Consider the following 25,989-nt stretch of genomic DNA (forward strand, 5'->3'; position numbering starts at 1 on the left):
TTACAATAGCCAAGGTTTAGAAACAAACTAAGTGCCCATCAATAGATGAACAGATAAAGATGTGGTATATATATATACAGTAGAATATTACTCAATCATAAAAAGAATGAAATCTTGCCATTTGTGACAACACGGATGGACCTAGAAGGTATTATGCCAAATGAAATGTCAGACAGAGAAAGACAAACATCATATGAATTCACTTATATGTGGACTCTAAAAAACAAAACAAATGAACAAACACACACAAAAAAAACAGAAACAGGCTTGTAGATACAGAGAACAAACAGGTGGTTGCCAGAGGGAGGGAAGGGGGATGAGTGGAATAGGTGAGGGAGATTAAGAGGTACATATTTTCAGCTACAAAATAAATGAGTCACAGGGATGAAGTGTACAGCATGAGGAATATAGTCAAGAATATTGGAATAACTTTGGTGACAGATGGTAAGTAGACTTGTGATCATCCTGTAATATATAGAAATATTGAATCACTATGTTGTACGCTTGGAACTAACATATTGTTGTAGGTCGATTATACTAAAAAAAAAAAAAAGACGTGTACAAGAGTGTTCATAGCAACTTTATTCTTAATTGCCCCAAGCTGGAAGCAACTCAAATAGGTATCAATGATAGAATGAATAAATTAGTGTGGCTTTTTCATATAGTGAAATACTATACAGCCACAAGAATGTACAAATGGTTACTACACCTCAAAACATGGGTGAATTTCAGGAACATAATTTGAGTGAAAGAAGGTAGCTACAAAAGAGCACACCCTATATGATTCCATTAATATAAGGATCAAAAGCAGACAAAACTGATGTACAGTTTTTGAAACCAATATGGTGATTTTCTTTGGGGAAGAAAGGAAGTAGTAATGTGAAAAGGGCATGAGGGAGATTTCTGTGGAACTGCTAGTGTCCTATCTTCTGGTAAGTGTGTGTTCATTTTGTGAAAATTCATTGAACTGTACCCTTATGATTTTGTGTACTTTTCTCTATGGATGTCATACTTCAACGAAAAAAGGTGTTTTAAAAAAGAAGCCGTTGACAATAGCAAAAACAAAACAAAACCCTGTAAGGTATACTTATAAATTAATTTAACATATACATGCAAGTCCCGTATGCAGAAAATTTTAAACTTCATGGAACTATATTACATATGACTGGAATAAGTAGAGATATAGCTCAAGTTCATAAATAGGAAGACTCAGTATTGCAAACATATTAATCCTTTCCAAATTAATCTATAGATTCAATGCAATTCCTTTCATAATCCAAATAGGCTTTTTCATGGACATTAACAAAATGATTCTAAAGTTTATATGAAAAAGGAGAAATCCAAATATAAGCCAAGACATGCTAAAGGAGAACAGGAAGTGAGCAGTAGACTTACCAGATATCAAGATTTAATATAAGGCTGTTATAATAACAAAGACAATGTGGTATTGACAAAAGGAGAGACAAACCTGATCTTTATAACAGTATAGAAGATGCCCAAAACTCATAGAACTGTATAGTTGTCTCTCCATATCTATGAGTTCCACATCTGCGGATTCAACCAACTGCAGATCGAAAATATTTGGGGAAAAAATTTCCAGAAAGTTCCAAAAAGCAAAACTTGAATTTGCTATGCATCAGCAGCTATTTACATAGCATTTACATTGTACTAGTTATTATAAGTACTCTAGAGCTGAGTTAAAGTATACAGGAGGATGTACATAGGTTATATGCAAATACTACCCCATGTTATATAAAAGACTTGAGCATCCTTGGATTTTGGTATCTGTGGGGAGAGGGTGGTGGTCCTGGACCAAATCCCCTGTGGATACCAAGGGACAACTATACATTAAAAAGGTCAAGTTTTGTATCTCAGTAAAATAACAAAATGGCGTTATCTGTTTGTGTCTATTTCTGGACTCTGTTTTGTTCCATCGATCTATTTGTCGGTTCTTATGAGAGCACTACACTCTTTCAAATATGAAGTTTTAAGTCTTGAAGTTAGGAAGTGTAAGTCTGCAACTTTGTTCTTTCTCAATATTGCTTTGGATATTCTAGGTCCTTTACATTTCCATGTAAATTTTGAAGCAGTTTGTCAATTTTTTTCTTGTCTTTCTTTCTTTTTCCTTTTCTTTTTTTGGTGAGAACATTTAAGTACTACTCTCTTAGCAAATTTCAATTATATAATTGTTTATCAATTTCTTTAAAAGAACCTAGTGGGATTATGATTGGGATTGGATTGAATCTTTAGATCAATTGGAGGATTCGAGATCTTAATATTGAGCCTTCCAATCCATGAACTTGGAACTTACTATATCCATGAACTCCATTTATTTAGATGCTCTTTCATTTCTCTCAGCAGGGTTTTGTAGTTTTCAATTAGTTCACATGATTCATGCTTTTTGACATTATTATAAATGGAATTTAACATTTTTATTTTTCAATTGTTTGCTGATAGTAGTTAACACATAATTGATTTTGTATTTTGACCTTGGATCCTGTGAACTTGCTAAATTCACTTATTAGTTCTGGTTGCTTTGCAAATTAGTTGATGTTTTCTATGTAAACAATCATGTTATCTGCAAATAGAGAGATTTTTAAGCCTTCATCTCTGCTCTTTATACCTTTCATTTCTTTTTTTAAAAAATACAGTGGTGCAGATACTATACATAGAGAATCCTAAAGATGCTACCAGAAAACTACTAGAGCTAATCAATGAATTTGGTAAAGTAGCAGGATACAAAATTAATGCACAGAAATCTCTGGCATTCCTATACACTAAGGATGAAAAATCTGAAAGTGAAATCAAGAAAACACTCCCATTTACCATTGCAACAAAAAGAATAAAATATCTAGGAATAAACCTACCTAAGGAGACAAAAGACCTGTATGCAGAAAATTATAAGACACTGATGAAAGAAATTAAAGATGATACAAATAGATGGAGAGAAATACCATGTTCTTGGATTGGAAGAATCAATATTGTGAAAATGACTCTACTACCCAAAGCAATCTACAGATTGAATGCAATCCCTATCAAACTACCACTGGCATTTTTCACAGAACTAGAACAAAAAATTTCACAATTTGTATGGAAACACAAAAGACCCCGAATAGCCAAAGCAATCTTGAGAACGAAAAACGGAGCTGGAGGAATCAGGCTCCCTGACTTCAGACTATACTACAAAGCTACAGTAATCAAGACAGTATGGTACTGGCACAAAAACAGAAATATAGATCAATGGAACAGGATAGAAAGCCCAGAGATAAACCCACGCACATATGGTCACCTTATCTTTGACAAAGGAGGCAGGAATGTACAGTGGAGAAAGGACAGCCTCTTCAATAAGTGGTGCTGGGAAAACTGGACAGCTACATGTAAAAGTATGAGATTAGATCACTCCCTAACACCATACACAAAAATAAGCTCAAAATGGATTAAAGACCTAAATGTAAGGCCAGAAACTATCAAACTCTTAGAGGAAAACATAGGCAGGACACTCTATGACATAAATCACAGCAAGGTCCTTTTTGACCCACCTCCTAGAGAAATGGAAATAAAAACAAAAGTAAACAAATGGGACCTAATGAAACTTAAAAGCTTTTGCGCAGCAAAGGAAACCATAAAGAAGACCAAAAGACAACCCTCAGAATGGGAGAAAATATTTGCAAATGAAGCAACTGACAAAGGATTAATCTCCAAAATTTATAAGCAGCTCATGCAGCTTAATAACAAAAAAACAAACAACCCAATCCAAAAATGGGCAGAAGACCTAAATAGACATTTCTCCAAAGAAGATATACAGATTGTCAACAAACACATGAAAGAAGGCTCAACATCACTAATCATTAGAGAAATGCAAATCAAAACTACAATGAGATATCATCTCACGCCAGTCAGAATGGCCATCATCAAAAAATCTAGAAACAATAAATGCTGGAGAGGGTGTGGAGAAAAGGGAACCCTCTTACACTGTTGGTGGGAATGTAAATTGATACAGCCACTATGGAGAACAGTATGGAGGTTCCTTAAAAACCTACAAATAGAACTACCATATGACCCAGCAATCCCAACACTGGGCATATACCCTGAGAAAACCAAAATTCAAAAAGAGTCACGTACCAAAATGTTCATTGCAGCTCTATTTACAGTAGCCCAGAGATGGAAAGAACCTAAGTGTCCATCATTGGATGAATGGATAAAGAAGATGTGGCACATATATACAATGGAATATTACTCAGCCATAAAAAGAAACGAAATTGAGCTATTTGTAATGAGGTAGATAGACCTAGAGTCTGTCATACAGAGTGAAGTAAGTCAGAAAGAGAGAGACAAATACTGTATGCTAACACATATATATGGAATTTAAGGAAAAAATGTCATGAAAAACCTAGGGGTGAAACAGGAATAAAGACACAGACTTACTAGAGAATGGACTTGAGGCTATGGGGAGGGGGAAGGGTAAACGGTGACAAAGCGAGAGAGAGGCATGGACATATATACACTACCAAACGTAAGGTAGATAGCTAGTGGGAAGCAGCCGCATAGCACAGGGAGATCAGCTTGGTGCTTTGTGACCGCCTGGAGGGGTGGGAGGGAGGGAGACGCAAGCGGGAAGAGATATGGGAACATATGTATATATATAACTGATTCATTTTGTTGTGAAGCTGAAACTAACATACCATTGTAAAGTAATTATACTCCAATAAAGATGTTAAAATGAAAAAAACAAATACAGTGGTGCAGTGGTTAAGAATCCGCCTGCCAATGCAAGTGACACAGGTTTGATCCCTGGTCCAGGAAGATCCCACATGCTGCGGAGCAACTAAGCCCGTGCACCACAACTACTGAGCCTGCACTCTAGAGCCTGTGAGCCACAACTGCTGAGCCCAAGTGCCACAACTACTGAAGCCCGCGTGCCTAGAGCCCGTGCTCCACAACGAAGAGTAGCCCTCACTCGCCACAACTAGAGAAAGCCCATGCACAGCAACGAAGACCCAACGCAGCCATAAATTAATTAATTAAAAAAATACATTCTGAGTATTCTGAGTTTTATTATTTGAAATAGAACATTTTTATTGAAGTATAGTTGAAGTACCTATATGTACAAGAATGCTTATAATAGAAAAAAACCCCTCAAATTTGTATCTGCAAGTAAAGGAAAATGGGTAAATAAATTTGTATTGTGGAATATGACACTGCAGTGAAAATTGATGACCTACAGTGACCCTCAAGAACATGGATGAACCCTAAAGAAATATTGAGTAAAATATGAAAGGTACATAAATCAAAATACAGTGTCATGCGATTTTCATAAAATTCAGAAACAAGGTAATCTAAACAATGTATTGTATAAGCATACATATAGATGTGATAAAAATATAAAAAAATTTTCATGGACATTAACAAAATGATTCATGGACATTAACAAAAGTCAGGACAGTGATTACCTCTTGGGAAGAGGCAGAAAGATGGAAGTTTTGGAGTGTAGGAGTAGGTGCAATTTTTGTAATGTCCTAGCTCTTGGTTTGGGAGGGAAATTCAGTGAATTAATTATACTATTTTTGCTTTAGAACGTATACATACTCTTTTGTTTGCATTTAAAGCACTTTAAAAATTAAAGAACTTAAAATAGCAGTTATTAGCATACCATACACACTGTTCTTCTTGTTTTCCACTTACAGTATCATAGAGATTGTTCCCTATTGGTACACATAGATCTACCTCATTCTTTCTAACGGTTACATAGTATTCCACTGAATACACCATCATTTATTTAATCAGTCCTCCTTAGTGATGAATATTTGGGTTGTTTCTAGTCTATAAGCAATGTCGCAATTAATTAATTATTTTTTTGGCCACACCACACGGCATGTGGGATCTTAGTTCCCTAACCAGAGATCGAACCTGCACCCCCTGCAGAAGGGCAGAGTCTTAACCACTGGACTGCCAGGGGTGTCCCCGCAATTAATATTATTATGCATACATCTGATGGGGTTCAGGGCAGGCCACTCCAAAATATGCCATTTTGGCTTCTTGATTATTTTGAATTAAATTTACTTAAGAAACAGCTGGTACAAGAAGGACACTCTGACCCTGCTTTGTCCCCCCTAAAAGCAGGAAATAAGTCTTCCATGTGAAAGGTACCTTGCATGTACCAGAAGGGTAGAGGGCATTCTTATCACTAAAGATAGGGAGGTCAGAGCTGAGATGTCTGTATAAAAAAAATCTTGTTACTTCTTTACTAATGTACTACTCCAAGCCCAAACTCCTTTGTCTTGTCAATTCTTCACAAATTTATTGTTTCTTTGTCCAAAAGGTATAAAAGCTGCCTGCCCTGGTCACTTCTTTGGGTCTCATACCTTTGGGGTCCCCTTACATATGAAATTAAGTTTGTTGTTCTCCTATTAATCTTTTATTTCAGGGAGTGTCTCAGCCAAGAACCTAGAAGGGTAGAAGGAAAATTATTTTTCCTCCCTACACATCTTTATAGAGTAATCTGAAAGGTCAAATTTCTATAAGTGGAATTACTATGGTAAGAAATGTTACAATTCTGAATAGATGACTAAATTGCTTGTTTAGGGGCTTCCCTGGTGGTGCAGTGGTTGAGAGTCCGTCTGCCGATGCAGGGGACACGGGTTTGTGCCCCGGTCCGGGAGGATCCTGCATGCCGAGGAGCGGCTGGGCCCGTGAGCCATGGCCGCTGAGCCTGCGCGTCCAGAGCCTGTGCTCCGCAACGGGAGAGGCCACAACAGTGAGAGGCCCGCGTACAGCAAAAAAAAAAAAAAAAAAAATTAAATTGCTTGTTTAACTTCAGACAATACGAGTTTAAGGCAACGGTGAAAAATCCAAATGTGGGTGGCCTACAGATATTGTCATCAGGAAGTACCTGAGGACACCCAGGAGTGTTTGAATGCTTTTGCACATGCAAGGTATTTAGAACAGAGTAGGTGTGGAAGTGGAGTGAGAGTGACTATGTATTCACTGCTTGAGAAAAGCAAAGTTAGTGACCTAAGGCCTCCCTCCAGGCCTGTTGGACAGCATTTCCACAGCCAACCCGTATACTCAGCCAAACTCTTGCCTACTCCCTGAGGGTGAGCCAGGAAAGTCTTGGGAAGGAGAGAAGGAAGGAACAACTCTCCTGGCCTTGGACGTGTCTGTAGTTGGGGTGGCCCCTAGGGCATCTGAGCTAGGCTTTCCCCCACAGCGCTGGCCCAGCATAGAGGCCCAACCCCAGAAGAGCATAAACAGGGGTGACCCTGAAAATACCTTTTGCTGAGAGAGACCAAGGCCAGTTGAATGGGGCAACCTCAGTACCAGGATCCTTTTATTACAAATCATGAGTTCAGGTGAGATCCCCAATTGCTGGGCAGTTAAAGTTGTGTGCAGTTCTCCCCTGTTATAAACAAAACTGGATTGAGCGCACTTGCTCTTCCCTTCCATCCAGCATGACTACCAGGCTTCACTTCTTTAGGTCCCTATTTCCCCTCCTATAATGGCAGCAGGATTCTCTGTTCATCCCTCAGGATCCTCCCCAGAAGTTGAGACTAGAGTGAGGCAACTGAGGCAGCCATTCTGCAGGCAAAAGTTAAGGGTGTGCCAAAAAAACTCAGTAATCAAGATAAAGAATACTTTAGGGAAGTCCCTGGCAGTCCAGTGGTTAGGACTCCGAGCTTCCACTGCAGGGGGCAGGGGTTTGATTCCTCCTCCCGGAACTAAGATTCTTCTTGCCGCATGGCGCAGCCGAAAACAAAAACAAAAACAATAAGTATTTTAATGCAGCATTTTAAAAATTCAAAACTAATGCAAACAAAAAAATCCATGATGAACAAAATACCAGAACTTACAGTGTTAAAGACGAGATCCAACCCTTCACTTTCACCAACCTGCCTCACTCCTCTCACTAGTCCTGGTTCCACTAAAACTTTATATACAAAATCAGGTGGCCAGCGCCACTGCCTGTGGTTTGCCAATATTCCTATTTTTTTAAATTCTTTGTTATATATATATTTTTTATTGTGGTAAAATATACATAATATAAAATGTACCATTTTAACCATTTTAAACTTTACAGTTCAGTGGCATTAAGCACATTCACATTGTTCTGTACACGACATGATTTTTTAAAAAATATTACATTAAAATATTGTATATCGTGATTACTGAGTTTGGGGGCGCCAGAGGCCAGTGTCTCCCTTGCCTTACTCTAGTTCTCACGCTGCCTCCCCCACTCTTCACCCACTCCTGCAGCCTGAGGAAGGAAAACTGCAAGTTTCTCCTATAAGGCAGCAGCAGAAGAGTTATTCCGGTGGCGAACAGGCTATTGAGGATGTCCGTCCACACAGCCGCCGGCAACAAGAAGACTTGCTCCACCTGCATCCTCCCGCCGCCTTTGCTCTCTTGCAATGAGACACACTTGGCTGGCGCTTCCTCTACCTGCCCAGAACCACCTGACGGAGGGCGGGCATCCCGTGGCCCGGCCCGCTCGGGTCGGCTGGGCGTCCTGCCGGCCAATGGGGAAGGAGCCCCTCCGGACACAGGCAGCGTCCTTAGGAGCGGCCAATGGGAGCGCGGCATGCAAATGAGCAGGTGCGGCGACGGCTGACCAGTCAAGGCGGCAGCGGCTCAGGGGATGTTAAGAGGCGAGCAGGGCGGTCGCGGAGTAGACACGCAGGCTTCGAGCTGCGAGCTCCCGTCTCCCGCCATGGCCCCCGCTCCGCCCCCCGCCGCCTCCTTCTCCCCCGCCGAGGTCCAGCGGCGCCTGGCGGCCGGCGCCTGCTGGGTCCGCTGCGGGGTCCGCCTCTACGACCTCACCGGCTTCGTGCGGCACCACCCAGGGGGCGAGCAGCTGCTGCGGGCACGGGCTGGTCAGGATGTTAGCGCCGACCTGGATGGGCCACCACACCGGCACTCGGACAACGCGCGCCGCTGGCTCGAGCAGTACTACGTGGGAGACCTGCAAGGAGACCCTCAGGTACAGCCGGGCCCGGGTGTCACACACCCTCTATTCCCCCCACCCTCCCCGCCCCAACTCGCCACTCCCCGGCAGGCCGCGTTCACCTGCCCTCTAGGAGGACCCAAGGTGACAGCCTCCGCCCTCACCTCTCTTCTCTCCAGGTAACAGGTCCCTGCCTACCACCACCCCCGCCCCAACCAGGAGTTTGCCCTTCCTCTCCAGCATTTCCCCTGTCCCTCCTCTATCTGCTACTTCTCCCATCTCATAAGGTGCCAGTCACCCTTCTCAGCTAGTTTGGATTTCCTGGGGCCACCCTAGTCTTGCACAGCGCCTTCTCTGGTTGCGTGGAGAGGCTGGCGCAGTGTCTTGGGTGGCCTATGTCCTTCCACCCCTCAGACCTCCCTTTATTCCTTGTCTTGCATGCTGGCTTGGGTGTCCAGCAGAGTGACGTGACAGGGGTAAGCCAGTTTTGCTGGGGAGAAGGGAGTAGCACTCTGGGCTGCCTGCTGCTGTGCACCACAGGCTCGTGATTGTATTTAAACCTCTGAGTGATCCTGGGGTGGCTTTTGTTATCCCTATTTTAGGATGTGGAAACTGAGGATCAAGGAGGCACTGTAATTTGAGGTCAATTTGGAATTTGAGGTAATTTGAGCTAGTTAGTGGAAAAGTCAGGTGTGTCTGATTCCAAAATCAATGCTCTCTCCATCCCAAGGATCCTTGGGCCTGGGAGATGATCCTATCCGTTGGGTTCCAGGTAGGCTTGTGCCAGAGGAAAACCGACTCTTCAGGACTTCCCCAGGCCCAGCTGTAGGACTGGTGACAGCGAGGCCATCATCCTTGGACATAAACCAACAGTTGTTCCCTGCTTCTAGCTCTTGCATTCAAGATGGCCCCAGCAAGTGCTTTTAGATCTTTGGATGAAAGGACTTGTCTCTCACTGTTCCAGGTGGCTTTTCACTAGGCCATCTTGCCTAATTCTTTAATCATTTATTCACTCACTCACTTGGTCCCTTAGTGATTGGCAGTACTGAGCTAGGCACTGAGGAGGTATCAATGGACAAAAGCAATACTGTCTTCATGGACCTAACAGGCTAATGAGGTAACATACTAATCCTACAATAATTCTTCAATTACCTGGTGCTATCAGAGTATGAATCAGGGAGAGCTTTCTGAAGAAAGTGATATTTACCCTGGGAGCTAATCAATGGATAGGGCTTAAGCCAGGTGAAGTGTGGTGAGAAGAACCTTCCAGACAGAGGGAAAAGAATGTGTGAAGGCTCTGAAGGGTAAGGGCTTGGCAGAGTCAAGGGACAGAAATAAAACCAATGTGACCAGAGGCTGTTGGGCAAGGAGAGGGAGTGGAAGGAGGCCGGAGATCAGCCAAGGCTGCTGTGGTCAGGTTTTGGGACTTGATTCTAAGAACAATGGGAAGCCAGGTAATGGATTCAAGCAGGGGTGTGGCATGGTCAGATCTGCATCTTTGGAAGAGCATCCTGGCTGCGATGCCAAGAAGGGGTGGAAGGAGCCCATGTGGGTGTGAGGAGACCAGGCGGGAGGCTACCCTATAGCCCAAGTGAGAGGTAACGGTGACGATGACCAAGGGAAAGGGAAGGTTGAATTTGGGAGACTTCATATGTAAAATGGTAGGACTCAGCATTCTGCAGCGGGGGCCCAGTTTAATCTTGGAAGTTGATGTTAGGTGTCAGGTCATGCTGAAGGGGCAGAAGGTTTAGCCATAGATATAACTGAAGCTGAGTGCAGGAAATGAGAGGTGGGAGCCGGAATACTAGAGACTTCCAGGCTCGTGATGGCTCATGGAAGCCATCCTACATTGTAACTGTGTCCTATAAACAGGAGCCTTAGGGTGTGGCCTCTCCTCTCAGCACCATCTAGAGCACCTCTCCTGGCTAGATGCCCTAGATGGCTTTACCTCCTAGCTCTGCTAGCTACCCAGCACTATGGTTTGATTTGGCTTTGTTTTGCTTTGCTTTACCTGACCTTCAGAGAGTACTGAGTCTAAATTTGTTTCTCACCCCTGCGCTCACCTGTTACCCCAAAAGTCCCAGTGTAGCCATGTTTCAGGCATCCTTATATCTGGGCCCCCACCTGAGGATGTGGGAAGAAAACTAAAAATTAACACCACATTTACAAACCCATGGCCCAAACTTGACCAACGGCTGTAGTCACCCAATACTCCAGTTGCTCGTCAGCTTCTGTCTACTATTCTGGAAACTAGTGTAGGGTTGTCTTTCTATTGGGGAAGAGAGGTATTCAGAGGAGAAATCTGGAGAAGATATCTTTTCAGAGAGAAACCATCTTCATAAGGGCTGAATGGAGAGAAGACATATCTGTTCTTCTCTCTGGTTAAACCCTTCTGGCAACCCCCATGCTGCCTTCTCCACCTCTCCCATCTCCTCCTGCTGGACCAGGGATGCTGACACCTGTTGAGGCTAGAACCCAGCTCCTGTAGTGTGAAGACCAGAAGGGGCGTTGATGGGGAAGGGGAGTGTCATGAACCAGCTCTGTTGTTTGGAGCTCATTTCTGAATGGTGCCCCTCCTTGAAGTCCTTCTTCCCAAGTGTAGTCCTCAGCAGGGAGCCTGCTGGAGCTCTGCCATGAAATTCCAGGGACAAGGCTCAGCCCCACTGGTTTCCCCTTTCCCCCACTTTGCCACACCCCCTCTGTATACACACTTACCCACACATTCACACTCACAGGGAAGCACACACACATGAAACAAGTCAAACTTGTTTGAGCCAACATACCGTGGGGATGAGACAAGATCTTTTGTAGCCCTGGACTTGAGGAAGTGAATCGGAGATGGCTGAGCAGGGAAGCCAGGCCCTCTCCTCGATTGGGCGCTCAGGGCTCCTCACTCCAAGCTTAGATAAGAGTGGCTCATGTTGTTAGTGGGGCATGAAATCCATTGAGTGAGCTACAACCAGCAATTTTTGTGTGTGTGTGCGGTACGCGGGCCTCTCACTGCTGTGGCCTCTCCCGTTGCGGAGCACAGCCTCCGGACGCGCAGGCTCAGCGGCCATGGCTCACGGGCCCAGCCGCTCCGCGGCATGTGGGATCTTCCCGGATCAGGGCACGAACCCGTGTCCCCTGCATTGGCAGGCAGACTCTCAACCACTGTGCCACCAGGGAAGCCCAACCAGCAATTTTTTTAAAGAAATAGGAAAGAAAATAACTTTGGGTCCAAACCTCCCAAGACCATAGATACTGTTTCCCAGACTTGTTATCCACGAATCACTGTTCCAGTTTTTTTCCAAATTGGCATATGACTTGAACTATTTAATATTTATTTTTAAGTAGACTCACTTTTTATTTTACCGTTTACTCCCCCTAGGCAATATTACCAGTGAAATCAGGGTTTAGATGCACTTTAAAAATAGAGCTATTAAAATAGTGCTCATCCTCCTATCCCCTAAAATCCTGATCACCATCAGTGGAGTAAGTGTCACACTTTGGAAGACACAAGGAGCAGAGCTTCTTAACCCTGGAGCTCTATGGACCATTTTCTGGGGTTGATGGAAGAGATGAAATTGTGTGTAAAACATGCATGGTTGTGCATTTTTCTGGTGACAGAGCTGCAGCTTTCATCACAGTACAACCAGAATCCTTCCCTCACTCCAGACCTGCCACCAAGAGGAATAGAACTGAAAAGGCAGATCATACTCCCCCCGTCTTACACACCCAGACCTTGAGGGGGCCTCCTGTGGGCAGACATCTGACCATGCCCCTGGAGAAAAGCCCTCTGTTTGGGGAGACCCTAGAGGAAGGCAAGCCCTGACTCCCCAGCCCCTGCTGTTGGGTTAACCCTAATGTCTGAATGTGTGTTGCTTCCTAATCCCACAAGGTGTATTTGTCTCTGAGTGGCTGAGAAGTCCCCAGATTCTGCCACATGTGGTTCTACCAGGCTTTGGGGGTCCAGCCGTTCAGAACTTTGGAGCTTGAGTAACTAAATGGGGATGGGCCATAGGGAGGAGATCTAAGTGCAGGAAGACTCAGGATCCCCACCCCACCCGGGGCTCCGGAACAGCTCGAGCACAGCCCAGCTTGGAATGCCGGTCTCAGCTGAGAATTCAGATAAAAGCTGATGATTGGGAAACTTTTAAACTCCCCCTGCCTGCAGAGCGGAGTGGATGTGAGAAATCTGCTAACCGAAGGGGGTCGAGGTCTGCTTAGCCCACAACAAGGCTTCCTAAGTGGGCCTGCCTGGCCAGTCAGCAGCCACCGTCCTTTGCTACCTGCCAGGGACTTGTGAGCCCTGGCCTGCTGTGGTGCCAGGTGAGCCTTACCTGGAGGATGAAGCTAGCGCAAGCTGGGAGAGAGCCAGGGACACAAGTCACTGTGGTTCCATGTGACACAGGGTAAACACAGGCTCCAAGAGTGCCCCCTGGCATCACCTCAGAATTCAGTGATAGAAGGGGCTTCGAGACCCAAATTAGGGCGAAGGTTGGAAATTAGGACTCTATGGGGGAAATAAAAAGAAATAGACAGGAATCTCAGCAACACCCGAGGGTAATCATTTCTGGAAACATTCCCAGCGAAGAACCCAAATTGACGCCTGAGCAGCATCCATCATCTTCCCTTTCCTTATTTATTTATTTATTTATCTTAAGACCCACAACTCACTGTTGGTCCATATGTCGTCCTCATTCATTTAGACAGACAGGAAATAAGCGCCCTGTTCTCTCGGAAACCCACCACGGCACTGAAAGTACCCTTGCCAGGGCCATCGGGACCTTCACCTGGCTAACCCTGGTGGTCACTTCTCACCTGGCCTGGCAGCAACTCTCGACATGGCGATCGCTCCCCGCTGCTTGACACACTGTCCTCAGCTGGTTTCTGGATACCTCACCCCTTTGGTTTTCTATTGCTGCTGTAACAAATTACCACAAACTCAGTGACTTAAAGCAACACACATCTATTCTCTTGTGTTTCTGGAGCGTCAGAAGTCAGAAATGAATTGGCAGGGCACCCTCCTTCTGGAGGCTCTAGCGGAGAACGTTTCCTCCCTTTTTCCAGCTTTTAGAGGCTGCCTGTGTTCCCTGGCTCCTGGCCCCCAGCCAGCAGTCACATTGCTCTGACCTCTGTTCTCCTGTCCCTTCTCGTTCTCAGACTCTGATTCTCCTGCCTCCATCTTTCACTTATAAGGAACCCTGTGATTACACTGTGCTCCCATCCCCCCCGCCCCCACCCCCACACCAGATATCCAGGATCATCTCCTCATCACAAAATCTTTAATCACACCTGCAAAGTCCTCTGTGCCATGTAAAGTAACATAGTCACGGGTTCCAGGTATTGGGACGTAGATTTTTGAAGGGGGGGTGCATTATCCCGCCTACTTCACCCCTTATACCCCTGGTCGTTACGGCTCAGTCTCCACTGCTAGTTTCTCTTGCTCTACATTTTCCAGAAAAGTCACACAGTGTGTGCTCTGCTGTACAGCTTCTTTCACCCACTACTACGTCTGGGAGATGATCTGTGTTTTTCAACTGTCTCCATTCCTTGCTGTGTCCTAGAGAATCCAGAGGCTGTAGAGGGGAAAATGGGGGATAATTGGAAAAAACCAGAGCCAGAGGCTGGGACAGACCCCATGCCGATCCTCATGAGTCTCCTTAGTCCTCCTTCCAGGACGCCTACCCACTACTACCCTACCTTGGCCAGAGCTGTGTTATACTCATTATTGCAGCAGTCTCCTGGGCAGGTCTCTCCTTGCCAACACTTCCTTCAGCCCATTGCCTTGTGAAGCTTTCCAAAGAGCATGTGGTTTTGTTACAGCGGGATTCCTAAATCTTCAGTGGCTCCCGATTGCCACATCCTTTAAGTCCATCTCAAACTCTATTTCTTCCACAGAGATTCTCCTTATCTCCCCATCTAGAACTGGGTTTTTCCTTCTCCCAAACTCTCATAGCACTTGGCCTCTCCCTACATTACAGCATTCAAAATGTTCTTCCTTATTCACTGTGTTTTCACTATGTGTCTTATCTTCTCTACTAAACTGTAAACTCTCCGAAGACTGGAATTGCCTGATTCATCTGGGTTTCCCTAGGAGACAGTAGCACACTGGTGCCTGCCAACAGGAAGTAACAAATGTCTGAATAAATGAATGAATGAACTGCTTGGAAAACTGATATGTGTACCAGATTGAAAAGGAAAGTGGTGATATTAGCGCACACAAGATACTTCAAGTAGTAAGATGTTAAAAAAAAAAAAAAACAGAAACAAACCTCTTTCCGGTTTCTTTTTTGTTAGCTAAAAGGGTTGGGAGTTGATGGAAAGGATGGAGGACTATCAAGTGAGTCACTCATTTCTACCCTTGCCCTCAGTGTTTTGCCGCCAGAAAGAGTTGGCAAAACGTCTTCCATACCAGGCTACTGAAGTTCATCCCTGCAAGGTTAGAAGTGAAATTAACCATAGAAAATGCCAATTGAGAGCCCTCGTTGCTCTCAGGGCTGTGACCCGTCCCCATGTGTCTATAAGTGTCTGGATGATGTGCATAGGCAGGACCCAGGTTCCTGGGTTTCCAGTTCTGTTTACTCTTTCCTGTGTCTTTTCATGCAAAATTCTCTAAAGCGTGTCATCTCCGAATGGTGATTCTCAGTCTTCTCTAATTGCTGCTCATCTAAGATGGGCAGAAGATTCTAACGACCGTTTCCCCACCTGCTCTTGCCCTCTGATGGAAAACAAACTCAGTCATAGTAACAAGACTGGGGAACAAAAAAATTGATGCTACCAACAGCTGTAAAGTTATCACTGAGAAATAGAAACCTCATACTCAGGATTTGTTGTTGTGAAGCATTGCCCTAAAACATAATTATTCAAATGCTTTGTTTTCTGACTTCGATAGTATTTATATTGCAAGGTGTTAAAATAGCAGTACCAGATAAGCAAATTTGAGGGGATGTGTTGAACTACGATGCATACAGAATGTCTTAAGGTCCTGTTAGAGGAAAGCTAGTAGCCAAAAATTCCTTTGATGGAAGTACATGTGACTACACACTTAGAGTGAACCATGTAAACTACAACAAACGTGGTTGATAATTACCTAAGTGAATTAGTCATAGTTTCTCCTTTAAAACAAATAGAATTTAAAGGGAGTAGAGTTCTAGTTCTGTACATTCTTCTATGCCCAGCAGAACCTTTTTAACATTGCTTAGCATTGCGTGATGCTTACCTTTCCCACTGGAAAATGGAATTGGAGATTTTAGGGATCTCTAGTAATGGCTAGCTTTGTTTTATAAATCCCAAATGTTAATAGTCCATAATAACCCACTTAGTTGCTAATAAATAGCTCCTAGTCTTATGTAATAATGAATGTCTATGAAACAAGCATCACTTACCCACAAAGATCAAAGAAAGACCTCACATTTTTATTTTTTTATTTTTATTTTTTTCCATTTGTTATCACAGGATCTCACATTTTTAAATCAAGTTAAGGCCCACACTTTGAGACTGGCTGCCATGGAGGAATAAGAAGTTACATTTAGCTGAATAAATACAGCTTCCATGATCCCAAGTTAGGCACCAGGACAGACCAACCCGATTTAGTTGTTGCTTCCCCATGTCCTGGGCAAGACCCTTTGGAGTGCCAGGTGTAAAAGATTATGCAGGTTGGAGACAGGGTGCCATAAAAAAACTCAGTTGTTCTTGAACCTGAGTAGGAAAGTCCTTGACTCCTAGGATTAAAGGTCACTTAAAGTGAATCTACTTTAAATGAAGACCGAAACTTCATAGAAAATGAGCCAAGTGGTTGAGAGAAGGAAAATGATACTCTTTAAAAATGAAACTGAAAAGTTTTTTTTGTTGTTTGCTTTAGTTTATTTTAATCTGACAGCAAGGGAATTCCCTGGCAGTCCAGTGGTTAGGATTCTGTGCTTGCACTGCAAGGGACACGGGTTTGATCCCTGGTTGGGCAACTAAGATCCTGCAAGCCCTGTGGCAGAGCCAAAAAAAAAAAAAATCTGACAGCAAAATTCAGATTGCACTTGGGTGCTGATTCTTAAATTGAGCATATAATGAATCAAGTAGTGTTGTTTTGCGCATGTGTGGTTTTTCTGACAAAAACGTATGAAAGTACATTGTGACATTCTAAACTTTGCATTGGCTGTTCACTGTGTGATCATAAAGGTCATTTTAGAGACTTCCCTGGTGCTGCAGTGGTTAAGAATCCACCTGCCAATGCAGGGCACACGGGATTGATCCCTGCTCTGGGAAGATCCCACATGCAGCGGAGCAGCTAAGCTCGTGAGCCACAACTACTGCAGCCCACGTGCCTAGAGCCCATGCTCTGCAACAAGAGAAGCCACCGCAATGCGAAGCCCGCACACCGCAACAAGAGAAAGTCCGCGTGCAGCAACGAAGACCCAATGCAGCCAAAATTTTAAAATTTTTCAAAAAAGGTCATTTTAGCAAGAGTATTTAAGGGCTAAGGATCTCTTTTGATCCTTTAATAAACAAGTCCTCCTCTTTTGAAGGGCCTCACCCTTTGTTGATTGCCTGTATTTTAGTGTTAAACAGCCTGACTTTGCCAGATCCTTATTTGGCAGTGGAACTGTAACTAAAACAATTTTCTCTCACTTTCATTGACTTCATGAAATTTTTCTAAGTTTTTGCATTGATTTTGAATTTCCACTTTGCAGTCAGTTTGCATTTTGTTATATTGTATACTGTCAGATGGTAGTAACCCCAGCCATCACTTTGTCCCTCCTTTTCTCTATTGTGATAATTACCCATGAACATAGTTCATACAGAAATTTAAATCATTAAAAGTAATGTGCAGGGCTTCCCTGGTGGCGCAGTGGTTGAGAGTCCGCCTGCCGATGCAGGGGACACGGGTTCGTGCCCCGGTCCGGGAAGATCCCACATGCCGCGGAGAGGCTGGGCCTGTGAGCCATGGCCGCTGAGCCTGCACATCCGGAGCCTGTGCTCCACAACGGGAGAGGCCACAACAGTGAGAGGCCCGCGTACCACAAAAAAAAAAAAAAAAAAAAAAAAAAGTAATGTGCAAAAAAAAATGTTGAGTGCCCCTCCCAACCTAGTCCCTGTGTAAACACTACCAACAATTTCTTATGTGGCCTCAGAGAAACACATATATTATTCTATCTATTTCCCACATAAAGGAGTTGTATGGTACAGGCTGCTTGGCAACTTGCAGCTTTTTTCACCTAATGACATGTTTTGTACTTCCTTACACATCAGCAATAAAAGTTTTCTTCATTCTTTCTTCCAGTCCAAGAGCATGGGATATCTTTCCATTTCTTTGAGTCCTCTTTGATTTCCTTTATTTAATTTATTTATTTATGTTTCAATTGAGTCTTCACTGCTGCGCTCAGGCTTTCTCTAGTTGCATCGAGTGGGGGCTACTCTTAGTTGAGGTGCACGGGCTTCTCGTTGCAGTGGCTTCTCTCGTGGCGGAGCACGGGCTCTAGGTGCACAGGCTCAGTAGTTGTGGCTCACTGGCTGTAGAGCGCAGGCTCAGTAATTGTGGAGCACGGGCTTAGTTGCTCCGTGGCATGTGGGATCTTCCTGGACCAGGATTGAACCCATATCCCCAGCACTGGCAGGCAGATTCTTAACCACTGCACCACCAGGGAAGTCCCTTGATTTCCTTTATTAATGTTTTAGTTCTCAACATATAAGTCTTTCACCTCCTTGGTCAGGTTTATTCCTAGGTATATTTTGGCGGTGGGGTGATTTTAAAAGTTATTTTTTTTTTACATTCCCTTTCTGATATTTCATTGTTGATGTAGAAAAATGCAACTGATTTCTGAATATTAATCTTGTTTCCTGCTACTTTGCTGAATTCATTTGTTAGATCTAGTAGTTTTTGTGTGGCGTGCTTAGGGTTTTCTATATATAGTATCATGTCATCTGCATATAATGACAGTTTTACCTCTTCTCTTCCAATTTGGATACCTTTTATTTCTTTTTCTTCTCTGATTGCTGTGGTTGGAACTTTCAATACTATGTTAAATAGAAGTGGTGAGAGTGGGCATCCTTGTCTTGTTCCAGATTTTAGTGGGAAGGTTTTCAGCTTTTCACTGTTGAGTATTATATTGGCTGTGGGTTTATCATAAATGGCTTTTATTATGTTGAGCTATGTTCCCTCTATACTCACTTTGGTGAGAGTTTTTATCATGAATGGATGTTGAATTTTGTCAAATGCTTTCTCTCCATCTATTGAGATGGTCATGTGGTTTTTGACTTTTCTTTTGTTTATGTGGTGTATTACATTGATTGATTTGCATATGTTGAACCATCCTTGTGAACTTGGGATGAATCCCCCTTGGTTGTGGTGTACGATCTTTTTTATGTGTTGTTGGATTCGGTTTGCTAATATTTTGTTGAGAATTTTTGCATCTATATTCATCAAAGATATTGGTCTGTAATCTTCTTTTTTGGTGATATCTTTTCTGGTTTTGGTATCAGTGTGATGGTGGCTTAAGAGACTGTCTTTGGGAGTGTTCCCTCCTCTTCAATCTTTTGGAAGAGTTTGAGAAGAATCAGTATAAGTTCTTCTTTGTTTGTTTGGTAGAATTCTCCTGTGAAGCTATCTGGTCCTGGACTTTTTTTGTAGGGAGTTTTTTAAATTACAGATTCTATTTCACGTGTAGTGATCAGTCTCTTCAAATTATCTATTTCCTCTTGATTCAGTTTTGGTGGGCTGTATGTTTCTAGAAGGTTGTCCATTTCTTCTAGGTTGTCAACATTCTTTCTGATAGCTGTCCCTATTGATGTTTTTCCCTATTGTATCAATGCTACAAGAAGCATCCTTACATAATCATTTTGCACACATATGCAAATAAATTTGTAATATAGAGTCCTAGACGTGAAATTTCTAGATCAAAATGATATCCATTTTGTATTTTGATGGATATTGCCAAACTGCCCTCTAAAAAGGTTGTACCAATTAAAACTCCCTCCAAAAGCATACAAGAATGCCTGTTCCTTCACACCCTCACCAATGCTGTGTACTACCAGTATTTTTAATCTTTGCCAATGGGAGAAAAAATTTGCTCCCTGTTCAAATTATACATTTCTAAATTATTTGCACCTTTTTGGTAAACTGCATGTTCAGGTCCTTTGTCCATCTGTACTGGATAGTTGATCTTTTTCTTATTGATTTATATCACTCTTTATGTATAAAGAATATTAGCCTATTTTCCATCATACATAATACTACTTGTCTTCCAGCTCTCATTTGTCTTTTGGCTTGTTTAATTTTTTTCTTTTCTCCATTTAAACGTTTCAGTTTTCCATGTAGTAAAAGCTGTCATCTTATCATTCTTAGAAAGACCACCTCTACTTTATGATTTTATATATAAAAGCAAGCAAAAAATATTTTGTATCTTTCTCACAGTTTTTGTCCTTAATGATTCTGTTGTTTGTTTGTTTTTGCTTAAATGTTTTATCTACCTGGATTTTTTTTTTTTTTGGTGTAAAGAACAAAATAGAGATTATTTTAGGTTTATATTTTTCCAAGTGACCAACTGGTTATCCCAGTAGATTTATGGAATAAGCTATCTTTTCTCACTGATTTAAAACAAAAACAAAAACCTTTATCACACATCAAACATTCACAGTTATATTTTGGTCTATTCTTGGACTCTATGCTATAGTAATGAAATCACTCATTTTCTTATTAGGTTTTAGCCATTCAGGTTTTTTTCCCCCTCTCCTCCTTCTGTTCCATTCCATCCTGCTCCCACCTGCTCCACTAGAGAAAGCAAAGGGCGGGACAAGAGCTGAGCATCAATTCTGGACCATGTTGCCAGCCTTGGGGAAATACAGTCAAGTCTGACTTTCAGGGGCTGTGGCTGCCCAGCACGCCCTGACCCTGATGTCGTGTGGCTGGAGCAGGGAGGAAGTGGCTCAGGGAAGCTCAGACAGGCTGCTGCCGCAGTCCGAAAGCCCATGGGAAGGGGGGGGTGCACAGTGGGTGTGCAGTGGTTGTGGAATGGTAGTGATTTCAGCAGGGAATGCAAGGATGAGGAGTGGTGTGGAGAGAATGTCTGGAGGCAGCCTTGCCGCTGGAACTCAGCATGGGGGCGGGTCCTGTGTACCTTTCCTGCTTTGTGTCCACAGCTTGTAGTTGGAGGAGGGGCCTACAGGTCAAGTTCTATGTGTGTATGAACAGGGGAGGCTAGGAGAGCCGGGAAGGAGTCCTATCAGGGAAACTGGCACCTGTAAATCTAAAACTTCTTGTCCCTCTGGTCAAGGGAACTGAATACTTATCCCTCTCTACCTTCCTTTCATCAAAATCAAATGAGGCCTTACTAAAAATAGATTCCTGGGACTTTCTGGGACGGTGGAAATGTCCTACATCTTGATGTGGGCATTGGCTGCAAGGAGGCATATAATTGTCAAAACATATCAAACAATACACTTAAGATTGGTAATTTTTTACTATATGAAGTTTATACCCAATTTTTTTAAAGGAGGCAAATAAATTTAACACATATTTAGTAATTGCTTCTAAAGATATGACCTCATGATTGCAAGCGTTAGATGTTGGTATACACCAGCCTTTAAAAATTGCTTTTTTTTTTTTTCAATCATTTTACCGTTGAGTAGTATTGTCTGAAGGTCTATCAACTAGAGATTAGAAATCTTAGCTCAATTAAAAGCATGAGAACTCTGACAGGTTAAAAGGGTTGTCTCTGGTCATTCAGATCTTAATGTCAATCACGTAAATTAGGTTTTTTTCCTGCTAGAACTGGGCAGAATTGGAGCACACTGAGGGAATGCTGGTTTGGGGTTTTTGGTGAGGAGATGGCTTTGGAGAAAGGCTCTGGGAAGCAGGGAGGTCCCAGCGTGGTGTTATTTGGGTAATAGGAGCATACTGTAATGTAGGGACTGGGTTTCCAAGAGCCTTGGGGGGAGGGCAGTGAGACTAGCTGGTAGGGAGGTGCAAGGATCAACATTTTACTTAGGACTGTCCACAGGTGACACAACACAGTGAGGTACTTCTTTGTCCTCTGATCCTCCTCCTCTTTCAGACACATGCAGAATACTACAGAAGCGGAATCACACAGTGTAAACAGGCAGACCTTGTTTTATTGCACTTCACTTTGTTGCACTTCTCAGATACTGCATTTTTTTTTTAATTGAAGGTTTGTGGCAACCCTGTGTCAAGCAAGTCTGTTGGTGCCATTTTTCCAACAGAATTTGCTCACTTTGTGTCTCCGTGTCACATTCTGGTAATTCTTACAATATTTCAAACCCTCTTACAGCAAAAAGGTAATAACTCACTGAAGACTCAGGTGATGGTTAGCATTTTTTAGCAATAACGTATTTTTTAATTAAGGTATGTACCAAAAGTGCTTTTAAAAAGAAAGAGTAGAATGTGAATGGTAGGATCTAGGTAGTAGGGATACAGGTATTCACAGTGAGATTCTTTCACCTTGGCTGCATGTTTAAATTGTTTCATAATAAAAAGCTGGAAAAATACTGGGTAGTTACATCATGGACATCACTCCCAAATATGTTCTTAAAGGATGAGTGGGAAAATAAAACAAGGTAACAGCACATGAATGGTTACCTGTAACAAGGCATCACATTTCTAATGAAATTGTATTAGTTTCCTAGAGCAGCTGTAACAAAATACCACAAAGTGGGCACTTAAAATAACAGGAATTTATTCTCACCATTCTAGATGCTAGAAGTCTGAAATCAAGGAGTTGGCAAAGTTGGTTCCTTCTGGAGGCTCTAAGGGAAAATCTGTTCCTTGCCTCTTTCCTAGCTTCTGGTGGAGCTGGCAATGCTTGGTGTTCCTTGGCTTGTGGATACATCACTCCAGTCTCCACAACCATCTGCACAAAAGCATTCTTCCCTGTGTCTCTGCATCTGTGTCTCCAAATTTCCCCTCTTCTTACTAGGACACCAGTCATATTGGATTCAGAGCCCACCCTAACTCAGTATGACCTCATGATAACATGATCAGTGCAAAGACACTATGTCCAAATAAAGTCACATTCACAAGGTTCTGGGTAGACATGAACTTGGCAGCGGTGGGGTGCAGAGAGATAATATTCCTCCCAATACAGATATCGTTAAACAACTTCTGCCGCTCAAATAACCTAGAAGAAAGTGAATGTGATAGGCACTGGAGAACTGCGTTATATTTCAGAAAAATGGCTCTAGTAGCAACAGAGATTCTAATATTTTAAGACTTGTGCACCTAGAGCCTGTGCTCCACAACAACAGAGGCCACCGCGATGAAAAGTTTGATGTTTCACTGGGGGTGAAAAAATAGACATGAAACTAAATTAGAGAATTAATTGCCATAAGGATATATATGTATATATATATATATACACACACACACACACACACACACACATATAGATATATGTGTGTGTGTATGTATATGTATACATTTCATATTCTTGGGCCATTCCCCAAATCTACAAAATCAGAATCCCTGAAGGCAAGACCCCAAAAATCTGTACTTTTAACAAGCTCTCTGTGTGCCTTAGAAACAACATAAAGTTTGCAACCCACTGTCCCAGAAGGCTAAGGGCAGAGGGAAAATGGAGATGGAAAAGCTGGAGTCACTGAAAGTGGCTCAGTAGGTAGATCTCTTGGAATTACTGAAGAATCAGCGTCCCCAAGCTCCCAGAGTGGAGCTTAGTGCAGAGCAGTTGTGTGGTGGGCGCTGAGTTAGCAGCCCATCCTACTCCCCTCCAGGAGAGAGGAGGCGCCGGGGATCTGCAGCTCTGGGTCTAGCTCTGGGTCTTACTGGCTACGTGACATCGCATGAGTCACTAAACCTCTCTTGGCCTTGATTTCCTTATTCCTTGCATCACTACAGGATTTTCTGCGGCTTCAATGACATCGTGTGAGCTCTGTAAGACAGAACATGTAGATTAAACTGAGATAGATGATTACGAGCCCCTTTAGCCCCGGCTTCTGCTAAGAAAAGGCAGGTTCCTGTTAGGTGGTGAGGGATGGATGCTTTTAAGATCTGAGTTGCTATGTGCTCAGACTCTCTTGGGTGAGGCCACTTACCCCCTGGAGGAGCTGGAGAGTGGTAACATTCAGTCTCTCAGAGTGACCCCTCCCCCCAGGTAGGGCGTGTGGGGTCTGCACCAACCTGCTGTCCTTCTGTCTTCACCTGGACAAGTACAATGTTGGACTGGGGACACACGCCCTGGTCAGGGACAGTTGGTCTCTGAAACAGAGGCTGGCGACTGCCCCAGTGGTCCCAGGGGCTTGCAGGGCTGCCTCTTTCTCCCCACCATTCCTTCCTCTATTCACCTGCAAACATAGTGAATATAGTCTCATCATGCCCAGACCAAGCTTGATGCTGGGGATAAAAAGACAACTGTTCGCTGCCCTCATGGGGGGTACCTACCAGTAGACAGAGGGAGATAGATAGGACAATTACAGGTGGTGGCAAGAGCTGTAACAGAATATATTTTAGATAGATAGACAGACAGACAGACAGAAAATATATTTTAGATCAGGGGGCTGTGACAGAGTGACAGCTGCAGCTTCTGATGGGGATGGTCAGGGAAGGCTTCTCTGGGGAACTGATATTTGATGGATGAAAAGGAGCTGTCATAAGAACTGGGTGAAAAAGCATTCTAGGCAGAGGAACAGCAAGCACTAAGGTCCCGGGGTCTGGCAGGATTGGTGACATCAGGCATGCAAAAGGCGGCTCTGCTGTTGCTGGAGTGCTGTGGGCGACGGGGAGTGGGTGTGGGCTGGAGCGGGGAGTCAGCAGGAGCCCTACCTCAGCGGGGCTCACAGGTCATTGTAGGGGGCTTAGATTTTACTCTGAGAACAAGGGCCTGGAGGACTTGAAGCGGAACACTGACAAAGTTGGTCTATAGTTTATTAGATGATTCTGGCTGCCATGTGGATGGTAGCTTGAAGGGAGGCAAGAGCGGAAACAGGGAGCTTCCCTGGTGGCACAGTGGTTAAGAATCCGCCTGCCAAGGCAGGGGACACGGGTTCAAGCCCTGGTCCAGGAAGATCTCACATGCCACGGAGCAACTAAGCCCATGCGCCACAACTACTAAGCCTGCATGCCACAACTACTGAGGCCACATGCCACAACTGCTGAGGCCCGCGCACCTAGAGCCTGTGCTCCACAACAACAGAGGCCACCGCGATGAGAGGCCCACACGCCACAGTGGAGAGTAGCCCCCGCTCGCCACAGCTAGGGAGAGCCCACGTGCAGCAACAAAGACCCAACAAAGCCAAAACTTAACTAATTAACTAATTAATTAATTTAAAAAGAATGGAAACAGGAAGAGAGCTAAGAGGCCATCCCTGTTGTCCAGATGACAAAAAGAGGTGGCCTGGACTGGGAGGCCATTGGGACAGAAAGAAGTAGATAGAAATTGGAAATGTCTTGCTGAGGGATTAAACATTGGGAGTGAGGGAAGAGAGGAGTTGAAAGTGACCTCAAGGTTTTGACCTGAGCAATTAGGTGGTTTGATTTGTGGAATGATGAATACTGGGGTGGGGGTCCATGGTTTGGGATGGGGCAATTAAAGTTCACTAGGACCCCATCAGGTTTGAGATGCCCAGGAAACACCCAGGTAGAGATTTCAAATAGTAGCTGAATATATGAGTCCAGAAATCTGGTGTCCAATATGGTAGCCACGAGGCACATGTGGCAATTTAATTTTAAATTAAATAAATAAAAATTCAGTTCCTCAGTCACACTGGCTAGATTTCAAGCGCTCAGTAGACATATGTGGCTAGTGACTACTATATTGGACAGGACAGATCTAGAACATTCCCATTGTTGCAGAAAGTTCTCTTGGGCAAAAAAGCGTTGGTCTGAGCTGTGGCCCAGAGTCACAAGGCATTTCTCTCTAGGATAGTGGCACCCTAATCTGGACACCAGAAAGCTGGTGTCCCTGCATCCTTCTCAAATGGCTCCTTCTTGCTCTCTCTCTACATGATCACACCATATCGTGTATTCAGTGATGTCCCTGACATGTGGCCATGTCAGAGAGGCACTGGCCACCCAGAAGGACAAATTGCCTTGAGGCTGATCAAGGACG

At 43.6% G+C, this 25,989-nt stretch overlaps 1 protein-coding gene across 1 annotated transcript in view; it reads left to right on the plus strand.

Annotated features, from left to right (window-relative positions):
* Positions 1 to 8,283: 8,283 nt before the first annotated feature.
* The window catches only part of FA2H (fatty acid 2-hydroxylase), a 51,664-nt gene continuing 33,958 nt past the window's right edge, over positions 8,284 to 25,989 (plus strand). The window contains exon 1 of the mRNA XM_079907609.1: positions 8,284 to 8,974. Coding sequence (XP_079763735.1) covers positions 8,633 to 8,974 — 342 coding nt within the window. The 5' untranslated portion in view covers positions 8,284 to 8,632. The remainder of the gene's footprint in view (positions 8,975 to 25,989) is intronic.

This window comes from Stenella coeruleoalba, assembly GCF_951394435.1.
Source record: "Stenella coeruleoalba genome assembly, chromosome: 20".
NCBI classification, from domain to species: domain Eukaryota; kingdom Metazoa; phylum Chordata; class Mammalia; order Artiodactyla; family Delphinidae; genus Stenella; species Stenella coeruleoalba.